Source organism: Cucumis melo, chromosome 8 (assembly GCF_025177605.1).
Source record: "Cucumis melo cultivar AY chromosome 8, USDA_Cmelo_AY_1.0, whole genome shotgun sequence".
Classification (NCBI taxonomy): Eukaryota; Viridiplantae; Streptophyta; class Magnoliopsida; order Cucurbitales; family Cucurbitaceae; genus Cucumis; species Cucumis melo.
This window is the reverse complement of record NC_066864.1, coordinates 4,201,467-4,214,357: the sequence shown is the minus strand read 5'-3', so window position 1 is coordinate 4,214,357 and position 12,891 is coordinate 4,201,467. Positions and strand designations below refer to the sequence as shown.

Here is a 12,891-nt window from a genome sequence, read left to right as displayed (position 1 = left end):
TTCAACCAAAATAATACCACTCCTTCCCTTCTCCTCGCTCAAAATAGCTAACAGACCTTTTCCCCCTCCCTCTCTATAAGTTCCCAACTAAAGCATATTCTCTCTACAGGCTATATAACCTGACAGACAACAACGTCATGTTCGGTAAGTAGGACGGGACATTCCTGAATTGCCCTTTTTGTCAAAAGAACTCCTTTCCTGTTTGTGAATTGAAGGAATTTGAGCACCTTCATAAGATCATCTTCAGAAACTTCTAATTTAACTTTCATGGCAACAAGAGAGTAATGGCAATAAAACAGGGAATAGAGCCAGCTCAAGGCATATTAAACTCAGATTGATATTCAATAGATGAACTAGATAAAGTGTTTCTGTCTAAGCAAAACTAGTTTGAACTTTCTGAGTCACCAAGTGATGGAAGAGTAAGAAAGAAAGAATCCAAGAGTGGTTCAAGAGGTATTCCAACATTCTTATTAATGTTATGTATACACTACTAAATGGCTCAAAATGTTACACAGGAAAGCACAACTTTTCAGCTCCAGTGTATTGAAAGAGAAGGGGAAAGCATCCCAAGCCTCCCATCAAAAGGTAGGGAGGCAATAGATACTTAACAATAAAATTCTTGATCATGATGACAAAAATAATGGAAGGAATTAAAACAAAATTAAATAAATATAATGAAAGAGCAAGTGACAACAACAACAAGTGATCATGAAGATAAAACATTGGCAATAACCACAACCTTCAGTCACCAAATATGGTTTTCTCTTGGAATTTGATGGTTTTCTTTGCACTAGGTCAGCATCTTCTTCTTCTTCTTCTTCTTTCTCTCCCTTTTCCAGGCTATATAGCTATCCCTTTCTCTCATATTTACTTCTCCCTTATTTCTATAATCTTGTCTGTCACTGCCGGATCCTTTATTGGGTATAGGAAAAATGTAGCCCAATCATTTGATCAACAAAATTTTATCTCGAACAACAATGTTGGAGTGAAAAACATCCTAGATTCTCATTATTAATACCAGACTATGTTTTGCTATGGCCGATGAATCTTCTTCTCCGGACAATCTGGATCGGAGTCCTCGAAAGTGAGTCGTCTCTTACTCTTAGTACCAGAAGCGGAGGTAGCAGAACGGTTGTCAACAATATTAGGTGTTGTGGTGCAGATTGAAGACGATGGAGTGCCAGTTAACTCTTCTTTCACATTTTCTTTCTCTGTTTTTAGCATCAGACTATAGCAAAAGAAGATATCCTCCTGTTGCATTTTTCAACAATGCAGGAAGAAAAATAAGAAAACCAACAAGAAATTTGAGATATGCACAACAAATCTGACTAATGCATTACGAACTATCTGAAACTAGCACCACTCACATATTCTAAAGACCCAAATGAAGTTATCGCTTTCAATTTCAGCTCCATTTGTTCTCTTGTCATCTGAGTATCGGATGAAGCTAATAACGAAGCAGCTGCTATAATAGATGGTCTATGATCCACCAAGTTAATCTCTGTAGCGTAAGTCTCAGTTTAATGAACAGATCAACCGAAGTTGCAAATGAAGAAGCAATTAATCATGAAATGGGGGATCGGATGGTACCTTTCACTGTTGCCATTACAAAATTCGCAGCTTTAGAGAGTAATCCTTGCCAATTGTAATCGACAAAGATCGTTCTTATTAAATACTGTAAATAAGAAAAGGGAGTAACTGAGCTCATTCTCCATCCCAAAGTATTGAGAATGTATAGTTCCATTCTTTGAATTGCTTTGCTTTCCATATCAAATCCCTCAACTTGAAGGCTCGACAACTTAGGGGTTTTAGATTCCTCCATCTTAGCAGCCAGTGACAAACATCCCACAGCCAACAATCGGAAAATCCACGACCTTTTTTGCTGTTCGTCAATTACAGACAATCAATCAATCAATTAACCAAGCAATTGATCGGCAAAACCCAACATTCAGATTGACGGATTAGATTGCTTACTAGGTTTCGGATTGACAAAACTCGATCGAAATAGCTGATGGATAGATACGCAGTATGAAATTGAAATCCAAAAAGTACCCGACTCTGAATCAGAAGACACACAGAAAAATCCAGCTATAAAATCCCCAAAAAACACAGAAAAACAAAAACAACCCATAAACACAAATCGATTAAAGAGATGAAGTTCAATTGTAGGTTTATTTTAAAAAAAAAAGACGAACTTTAAGAATCCACTCAACAGCATCCAATCGGACACTCCTCAACCAACTCTGAATCGCAGCCGGGGAATCGTTAAGGGGCAAACGGGTCTTAGATTCAGTGAGAATCTCTCTTGAAACTAAGATCTCAAAATACTCATCATCATCATCGGCAAGAAAGAAGGGAAGAGGGTCGGAAAGGGAAGTGGGTTGTTGAGTATGGTCATCGTCAGTCAAGAAAGAAGCATCTTCTTGGCAGAAAAGACTGGAAGGAGAGAAAGAAGAAAGACGGTCAGTAGTGTACCCCATATCTGGGCGTCGGGTTCTCTGTACATTCGAACAAGAAGAAAAATCTAAGAAAGGAGAATGTGGGTAATTTATTTAGAGAGAAGCTTAACTGGTAAAACCCACGAAAGCCCAAGTAGAGTTTATGGGGGAAAAAAAAAAGGGAAATGGGAGAGAGAAATAGGAGAAAGAAGGGGAAAAAAGAGGGAAGGAGTGGACTTTGGAGAGTGGGGAGGCGGGCGAAAATAGCGGTTTCGTTGCCGCCAAAACAAGCGGATGAGATATAGAGTTTTTGGATCTTCAATCGCCTTTTCTCATATGATACCAATTCATATCATATCATATCAACAATTTATTTCTTTCGATCTCATTTCGATACCATCTGTTTTCTTCTTTATTTTTTTCGTATCAATACAGAACACAAACCCAACCCAACCTCTTTTGTTTTTCATTTTCCTTATAAATAAGTAAACTCTGTTTTCTTTTTTAACTCCGTTTTACACTAAATAATTAATTATTTACTATTTCACATTTGCATCTTTTTTTTTCTTTTTTTTTTAAAAAAATACAAATCCTATACGGTTTTAAAGATAGCATGTGACTTGTTTCTTTCTTTTCTTTCCTTTTCTTTTTTCTTAATTGCAAAAACTATCCCAATATAGGACGGTAATTGCAATCGATACTTTTATCCTTTTAATTTAAAAAATTAATACCTCCCTCTCGTACCTATTTTAAAATTAGATTCTCAAACTCAAATACAATAAATTTTAGCATTTTAAAAGTTTCACATTTCATATCCATCATTCAGGTCTTAGTTCATTCTACAGTTATTATAGCTTTGAAGTTTTAAAGCTCTTAATTAGTTTGAATGTCCAAACTTCACAATCAAATGGTTGATTGTTTAATCACAGACCACCATTGTATTCTATTGATTATAGAGGATTTTTATAATTTTTTATTATTTTATTGATAAATAGAAAAAATATGCTACACCATAATAGGGCTGTCCTTTTTTATGGTAATAATTTTTAAAATAATAATTGAGTACGTGTAGAAACATTTAAAAAAATTGTAAATGTATGCAATAGACCAATATTTACACTAAAATTTAAATTGGTGAATAAAACAAAAATAACAGTCTCTACAAAATAAGTTTAATGTTATTTAATACAGCAATAAGTAAGGATTCTTACTCCCATCTGAATTACAAAACCTCTCATTAAAAATAATTTAACATTAACTTACAGTTCATTGATGCACTTGCTACATTTTAAAATTAAGTTCAATTGTTGTTTTTCTAAACAAAAATTAAGAAGAAAAAAAATTGAAACATCTATCCATTTTAAAAACAAATAAAATAAACTTGTTTTACGATTTTTCTTTTTATTTTATTTTTTTTTTTCATTTTCCACACTCTATAATTTTGTAAAATTCATTTTTATAGCTCTCTAAAAAAATGTTGTAATTCAAAAACTTTTCGATAACACCCTATTAGAAATCAATGACTATTTAAAAACTTAAATTAACAACTCAATCAGTAATTATGAAAATACAATGTGGTTCCAACAAGAAATTATTTTTTCAAAATTTAAGTTTAACAAGCTAAATGATAGCTAAAAAAATCAATAAATATAACTAGCAATAGAGATTAGGTTGAATTCTAAAAACTAAAATCAAGTATATGAACAAAACAAAAAAATCAAACCGACAAAAATTGCATGAATTAAAGTAGTATTTTAACTTATTAATTAGGAAATTGTACAAATAATTTAACTATTTCCCTCATCAATTATTATAGATAAATCATAAATGTAAATAAACATAAATATAAAAAATAAAAAATAAAAAGATTGAAGAGACACCTAAATAATAACTTGTACGGTATTACTTATTTTCATTGCAAAAAATAGAAATCGATCAACTGTATAATAAAATCAGCTGGATCTTTTGTTTTGTTTTGTTTTTTAAAAGCAATGTTCACTAAATCTTTAAATAGTTACATAATATATATAGTGGTCTGTATAATTAATTACATTATGACGTTAACATATATCTACATTATGTGTTTTACATAATAAACAAAATAAAAATATAGGTGACAATTGATGAGGTGTGTTGACTCTGAATTGAAGATGAAATTAGGAGTGTAAATTGTTAATGATAAGTAATCATAATGTTAAAGAATGAAAAGTGAGTGTAGAGGGTGATTGATGTTAAAGTAAAATTAAGTAGTAATTGAATGAAATTTTGTAGACACAAAAATAGTAGGGGAGAGGGTGATGTGTTAAAAACAACAATAATTACAATAAATGAAAGAATAATTGAAGTTGGAGTAAATAGTAACTTTAAAATAATAAAATAATTGGAGGGAAATAAAAACAAATATATATGTATGTATGTATACAGGTTGGAGGAATTAGGTAAATTTAAATGGGGGGGAAGCTGTGGGGAGGAATTATAAATATTTGTTACTGCTGAAATTTGATTGTAGGATACTGTGTGGGGCTCACTAAAATTAGTCATATGATGCATTGTCGTTTTGGTCAATGTCTTATGTAGCAGCTGGCCGATCGATGTGTTTCACCTTTATTTCTTTCAGTTTTTTCCCCCAATTAATTGCCTCCTATTCTCGCATTTAACCTTTTTCATTATTTCACCCACTACTTCAACATTCTCATTTCTTCTTCTTCTTCTTTTTCTTCCCTTTCTTATTTCTCGGGAATTCTATTATTTTAAGTGATTCTTGATAATCAAACATTAAATGAAAATTGAAATAACAATGTTAAGTAGATGACAAAATTCTTGTCAACTAAAATGAGACAGAAAAAGGGAGTTGTCTTCGACCGTAATTGTGATTCGGGTTCACTAATGTTGGCCCAACTCTAAAATCCTATAAGAGAAAAGTCTAGGTTGATTTAATCTATGAATACATCGTGATGTGTCAAGGAAAAATAAGTATATTACAGTATTCAAACTTTTTATTTGATACACATATACATTTTATGACTTAAGTATCAAAACATGCATGACGTACACTATATACTACATTGTTATGTGATGTTTTGATCTTATTTTATCTTATAATTTACAAATTTACCATAATTATCACGTGTGTGTCCTAACCCTATGTAGATGTTGGTATCAACAAATTTTCTTCTCTATCATTTTGTCACTTAATGTGGTCAATCTGCTTGGAAGTTGAAATGAATACAACAGAGAAGCTCATACGCAAAAAAATGAGTAACTATAAGAATTGGTGAGATTAATAAAAGATAAAGTAAAAATATGACCATAACAGTAAATTTGTCAATTACTCATTCTAAACTTTCAATTCCTTTACATCGGATTCTAAACTTAAATAATAATCGTAATTTTTACCATGACTCAATTTCTATTAATTTAACAACTAATATTTAAAAAGAAAATAAACATACAAAAAACATAAATTCATTAATCACAATAAGATAAAAACTTGGCATAAAAAAATAGCTGATCAATGCACTTATTTCTACATAAAAAATATATATATATATATCGTACAAATGCACTTACTTCTATATATAAATATATATATATGTGCTGTACAAATTAACGATATAGAATAATAATTTGGTCAAAAATTCATAAATTTCAACCATCAAAATATTTATTTCAAATGTTGTTTTTTTTTTTTCTCTCTCTCTATAATTTTAAAATACACCAACTTTACAAGAAAACTGATTACAAGTCAGCTTAGTTATATACAATAACTTTATAGAAATTACCAAACAATATAATAAAAATTCTGAAAAATTAACAACGGCTGTGTTTTTCCTTTAAAATTCTGTCTAATATCTTTATTGAATTCAAATTTGATAAAGGAATTAGACTAAACCCATACGCATTTCTCTTTTACTTTTTTGAAAGTTTGTGTGTTTTGGTCTAACAACTAAGAGGCTACATTTCCTTTTTTTTTCCAAACAATTTAATTTCTCAAACATACCCGTTGGAATAGAAACAAAAATACCATATTTTATAACCATCATCTTTTATTATTAAATCCTATTTTACAATTCATCCACATAGCTACAGAGAGGAATTTCTCAAAAGAAATAGACACATGGGGGGACTTTCATTTAATTAAACAAATGACATATATTTTTGTCATTTTATAGATTCTCAAAAATAAAATTTAAACTAAAAGGGACAAAAATTAAAATTAACTCCCAACGTTACCTTTTTAAAAAAAAAAAAAAAATTGTATATATAGACAGCATATTGAAATATATAAAAATAATAATTGAAAAGAAGCAACGGACACAAGATCCAAAATCTGGGTTCCCAATCAAAGTGTTTGTTGGATGTCTTTGGTTTTCTTTTTCTTTTCTTTCTTTTCTTTTTTTTTTTCCAGCTATAAATAACGTGTAAATAAGTGAAATAATGCATTCTCATGTAGGGTTTAATATTTTTAAATGTTAATACATATGTAAGGTCTAATCTAATATACTATTTATGTGCATACCCATTAATTCAACTTTTAAATATTTTTAGAGTAAAAAAAAAGAAACTTTTTGTATATAAATTTTCAAATGTATAATTATTAATTTGAGATTTAAATACTGATGGGCATAAATAATATATTTTTTAAAAAATAAATATGTATTACTATTACTTTCCACACCTGACCTTTCCTTTTAATGTTTTGCGTGTAAAGTTACATTGTTGGGCATGGCTATGGTGGCCGAAGGGAAAGAAGAAAATTTAATAGGTAATGATCGTTTTTATTTTTGGATTTTTCCTTTTGATTTTATTCTTTTGAAGTTGGGAAGTTAGTTTAATTTGATAATTCTTTTTTTCCTTTCCAGTTTTCTGTTTTGTTCTGTGTTTGAGGGATTAAATAATTGAAATTGTTGTAAAGGTTTGTTTGATAGTCAAGGTTGTGTTTCTAATAAAAAGAAAAGAAAAGAAAAAAAAAAAGTTTGATTGGCATCTTGTAAGAGGCTTCTCGAGAAATAATTATTTTACAAAGGGTAATTGAAAATTCAAAACTGTCATTTTTTAAATGTTTTGATATTTAAGTAAAAAATAAAGAGAAAACCAGTTCATTTCTATTTGTGATAAAGTGAAAAAAAATGTTTTGTTTAAATATGGGATAAAATAACACCTTTATTCTTCCTAATGTTCTTATTTATTAAAATTAAGTAATTAAAAAAAAATGTAATCATGTAGTCCTAAGTTTGTGAAATCAAGGATAGGATGTGAGATTGATAAACAAAGTGTAGGGTTGGGGAAAGAGGGGCATCCTTGAGCCCATCTTATCCATTGTCATCCCTACCTTTGATGCTAAAGGATGGGCAAATAGATAAATAATGCGATGATGATGTTTGTTCTACGGAGTTCACATACAATAACTTTTTTTTTGTATGTGTTGTACATTTTTCCAACTACAAATTGATTTTACTTCAACTGAGTGAAAGATTTGGACTTTATTAAAAACTCAATCAACAGAACAAAGATGCATACAAGACCCAAATGATTTTGAAACACCCTTCCAAACCGTTTAATTTCAAAGACAAGACTGGGAGCAACATCACACGTATTAATATGAAAACAATTTGCAACTACATATTTCAAAAGATAAATGAGGTTTAAAAAAAAAATTAGGTAAACACAGTTATTCAACCAAAGTGAAATAAACATCTTCTTCAAAATGAATGGGCCATAAAGGACACATGTAGGACTAGAGAGAGATGGGGAGACGAAAATGTTGGCAGCAAAAAGAGCTCTCTATGACTATAAAGAGATGATATATATATATATATATATATATATATATATATATATATATATATAGGCAAGAAGATTGAGCATGCAATGAGAAAAAAAAAGTATTGAAATTAATTAAAATAATTAAATTGATTAAAGAGAGCATGAATACACAAAAAGTTAAGAATAGAAAACATGTTTAAAAAGAGGGAAATGTTAAATTTATTTATTTATTTGAAAATCTATCAATCTTAAAAAAGCGTAGAAATGTTTTGACTAAGTTTAAATCAAACAACTTGACAACAGGCTTTTAAATTATGAATCTATCGAGGGAGAGAAAAAGGAACAACGTAACATAATGTTGTAGGGAGGGTTGTTTAAAGCGAAGAAATAGGAAGAAAAAAGAGTATATTAGATGAATAAATTAAAGAAGGGAATGGGGAGATTTGGGGTATAGTAATTAGTAAAGTTATAATAATGCAAATCATGGCAAATGAATAGTAACCAAAATTCTCTCTCTCATGGTTTTGGGTCCCACAGCGAATTTTTAGTTTTTAATTAATTTATTACCAAAAAAAAAAAAGAAAAAAGAAAAAAGAAAAAAGAAAAAAGAAAAAAGAAAAAAAAAGAAGAATTGAATTGTGGGATGGCGGAAGGCACGTGAGGTTGGAGGAGGAGCGGGTTCACGTGCGAGAGGGTATGGACCACTCTCCCCCCCCTTTGCTGTCACCAAAACGCTCCTCTTCTTTCCTTCTACCCCCATAAGGTGTCACTTATTTTTATTTCCTCATATACTATATAACTTATAATAATAATAATATTATTATATACTATGTGTTCTAAATTTTATAATATAATGTATGGGTATTTGTGTTTCACCTCCTCTATTTTTTAACCCTTTTCTTTCTCTTTTTCTTTTCTTAAAACTACAACACATCTTCTTCTTTTGACTCAATTACACTCTCCTTCCTTTTTCTTTTCTTTTTTTTTTTTTAACTCTTTTTTTTATTATTTTTCTAAATTTAAAATATATTTAATTTTATCAAAAACCCTCTATGAAATTCAACGTACTTATTAGCCGATTTTAAAGTTTAAAGACACCTAATTATACATATTTTTAACAAGGAGTGAAGTTCCGAACTTCTAATCTCCGGAAGCGTAAGAGGTTAATAAGATATAATTAAGTTTGATAGTTTTTAGTTGGAGAGCCCACAAACTCCCTAGACCAAATAAGTAATGGAGTTCACAACTCTACACTTTTCCACCCCACCACCTTAAAGGCTTGCTATATATACGAATGCATTTGTCACGAACAAAAAAAGTCAATAATTAAATTTATATTTTAATTAATCGAATTGAAATTGTGTAATACTAGATGAAAGTATAGGGTCGGAACACTAAACTAAGCTCAAAATTAAGTAATAATAAGTAAGAATTGATTGGGTTAGATATGTTGCTTGAATTAGCATAGAGGAACTAATATAGGAAGGAGTATTTGTATGCAAAAACCAATTAAGATAACTTATACGGGTTTAGGCTCAAGATCCCACATATAGATATGATCCGTATATATTCTAATTTCATTAACAAAGTCAAACTAAGAGAATCTTTTTTGCATTTAATCACGTTATCATTACTTTCTTCCTTCATTTAATTACATCCATCTTCATGTCCCCTACTTTATTACCTCACTTTACGAACTAAACTTCAATCTTTCCTAACAAATTCATTTCATATATTTCTTACTTGGATGACTTTTGGTTCAACAGGACGTGATCCGGTGATTGTTTTATTATATATCTATTTGACTCAATTGAGATCAAGTTTATTAACGATATCTTAGATTTTGGGTTTAGTTTCAATCTAATTTCTAAAATTCAAAATGTTATACGTATGTAATAAGTTTTGGATCGTAGATATTTTGTCAAATTTATCATTGTTTTTTACAATTCTCTTTTTAAATTTTATTTAATAACTATTTTTAGTTAATCAATAGACATTAATACTAATGCCTTGATGTGGACATTTAATGAAAAAATCAAAGTTAAGAGTGTGATTCTTGAAATCTATTGACCAAACTAAAACAAAACTCAAAACTTAATGATACAATCGTAAAATTTTCAAATTTATGAACTAAATTGTAACCATGCTAAAAATACAATATTTTGAAAACATAAACTAGATAAAAACCAAATACAAAATTTGGGAACAAGAAATATGAAAACTTTAGATAAAATAGTACATGTCAATTATTGTTAAGTTATGTTGACATGGTACACACGAAGACATTGTTATTATATGTGTATGTAAAGATATTAAATTCATATTAATTTTGGAATTTTAAAAGGGTCAACAATAGACCACATAATAGACTTGTAAATTATTAAACTACAATATGTATTACGGTAGCGTCATTTAATGTCTTTTTTGAACTTTTGGGGCACGTAGGTGCATATTAAGGGGGTCCATTATTATTGTAGCTTGAAAATCTAATAGTAATAATAATAATAATAATAATAATAATAATAATAAATTAATTAGATATAGCAATTTATTTTGATGGGTTATAAATACTAAAGAAAATTTGTTGGAGTTTCATAAACTAAAATATTATACAAATTCAAGACTTAGTCATGAGGAGGAGGGTGAAAAAGTAAATTGAAATATTAATAATTCAATCGTAATGGTATAATATGAGTCAATAATATAAAGTTATGTCTATCAATACAGATTTATCTTTAATCAAGTGATAAGGGGGAAAGAAGAAATTGAAATGGAAATGTGTGGAGTGGAGGGCCTTTTTTATCTCATCACAATTTCAGCTTATTATTATTATTATTATTATTATTTTGCAATGGTGTGTGAGATCAGTCTTTTTCCAATTGTTAGCAAAAGATTAGGGTGTCTTGTTTTTAGGGTTTGGTTTAGAAGTTTTGGAGATTTTAGTAAAATCTCAGACATTAGTGAAGTTTTAATGTGTGAATGATTGTGATTGAATTTTCCAATTTTCCAATTTTCCAATCCAACTTGTCTTTTCCCTTCAGTACCTATCACCTCTCTTCTTTTTACTTTTCTTTTGTTGTTGTCATCAATTAAGAGTTTTTTTTTTCTTTGGGGGGGTATAGTTTTAAAAGCCATCTTATTTGTAGTGGTGGTGTTGTGTTGTTGCATTGGAGACCCGTTAAACAATGAGTAGTGCTTGATGTGGCCATGTGGGTTAGTAGCTTCAACACTAAGCCAATAATTTATGTTTTTCTTTCCATATTTTCTTTTTCTTTTTGCTAGTTTCAATGAAAAATCTTGGAATTGCTTTATTAATAATATCTTTACTAACAAAGATAATAATTAGATCATATTTAGAGATAGATTAAAAGGGGTTTAATTTATGAAATTTATATACAATTTTAATTAAGTAGTAGTAGTAGTAGTAGTAGTAGTAGTAGTAGAAGAAGAAGAAGAAGGAGATAAGATAGTTATATAAGAAAAGAAAGAAAGAAAGAAAGAAACTATATTTGTAAACCATAAAGTTTCATCCTTTTATAATTTTAGGGTTGAAGGGTCCCAAAAAAAGAAAGGGAGGGGGCACTAAATCTGAATCATATTCGAGATTCGATTAAATTGAAAGGTAGTAACTTTGGAAAAAGTTCAAAATCTAAGAGATATAGAGAGAAAGTGAGAAGTGAGAATCCATGAAAAAGTAAATAGAGCATCCATTGGGCCTTTTATTTCTAAACTTTTGGGCCCAAAACCTTCTCAATAGCCCTTTATCGCCACTCTCCCAGTCTATAAAGATTCTCATTCCTTCCTTCTTCATACTCCATTTTATAGCCCAATTTAGCCTCCAAAAAGCATACCCATGTCCCCATTAACAAATATGACATAAATACCCATGGGTCCTTTTTTTTTTTTCAATAAAAACATATATCTGTAATTTCTAGGGAGAAAAGAAAAGTTAGGAATCACTCATTGTGTAAAATGTACGGTTTTATTAAAGGGTGATTTGAGAGATTGTGCTGGCTTGGATCTGTCAAACCTTTACTTTGGGTTGGGGGCTTTGTACGAAGGCTGAATAAAGATTTTGGGCCGACCTTTGGACTTATGGCTTTGTTTGGTTTCACACACTACTAGAGTTGGTGGTTGGCCTCACATAGACTTTGGAGTGCTGTGATAAACGTGGTTCCCAGTAGGCTGAGAGGTGGCGATGACGAGCATGAAGTTTAACACATCTCCAAAACTCTACATTTAAATTCAAATATTGCACTTCTCAGTTATCCTCTTTAGTTTTATAATGTGTTACATGTTTTCATAAGTTAACCATAACTTGTCTTGCTGTATTAAAAGGATCGATTTTAATTTAAACATTGAACGTTCATATATATATATATATACAAATAAAACATAAATTGGATGGTTTAAATTGATATAATTACGAAGGTTAACGGTTTAGACTGATACACTTATGAAAGTTCACGAGCTAATTTGATATAACCACTAATTTAAAATTTATATTGATACAACTGTTAGTTCATAGTTTAAATTAATATTTTAAAAAGTTTAGCAACATATTAATGGTGACTGCGTAAATAAAAAATAGTATGACTTGTGGATGAATAAGAACTATAGAAAAGACAAATTGAGCACAATTAATTGATAATTGACATATATTTTTCCGGTAGGGCGTCAGAAAGCT

The 12,891-nt window shown here is 29.7% G+C and overlaps 1 protein-coding gene across 1 annotated transcript; it reads right to left on the bottom strand.

Annotated features, from left to right (window-relative positions):
• Positions 1 to 442: 442 nt before the first annotated feature.
• LOC103484847 (cyclin-D5-1-like) lies at positions 443 to 2,889 on the bottom strand. The gene is made up of 5 exons (XM_008442162.3): positions 2,196 to 2,889; positions 1,975 to 2,058; positions 1,591 to 1,882; positions 1,368 to 1,501; positions 443 to 1,251 (listed from the first exon to the last, which is right to left on the bottom strand). Exons 1-5 carry the CDS (start codon positions 2,478 to 2,480, stop codon positions 1,033 to 1,035), a joined length of 1,014 nt encoding a protein of 337 aa, XP_008440384.1. The 5' UTR covers positions 2,481 to 2,889; the 3' UTR covers positions 443 to 1,032.
• Between the last annotated feature and the right edge of the window lie 10,002 nt (positions 2,890 to 12,891).

Coding starts and splice junctions, on each gene's coding strand:
- LOC103484847 (XM_008442162.3), bottom strand. CDS start 2,480: ATGGGGTACACTACTGACCGTCTTTCTTCTTTCTCTCCTTCCAGTCTT. Junction 1,883..1,974: donor TTTTGTCAATCCGAAACCTA/GTAAGCAATCTA, acceptor ATTGACGAACAG/CAAAAAAGGTCGTGGATTTT. Junction 1,252..1,367: donor CATTTGGGTCTTTAGAATAT/GTGAGTGGTGCT, acceptor AAAATGCAACAG/GAGGATATCTTCTTTTGCTA.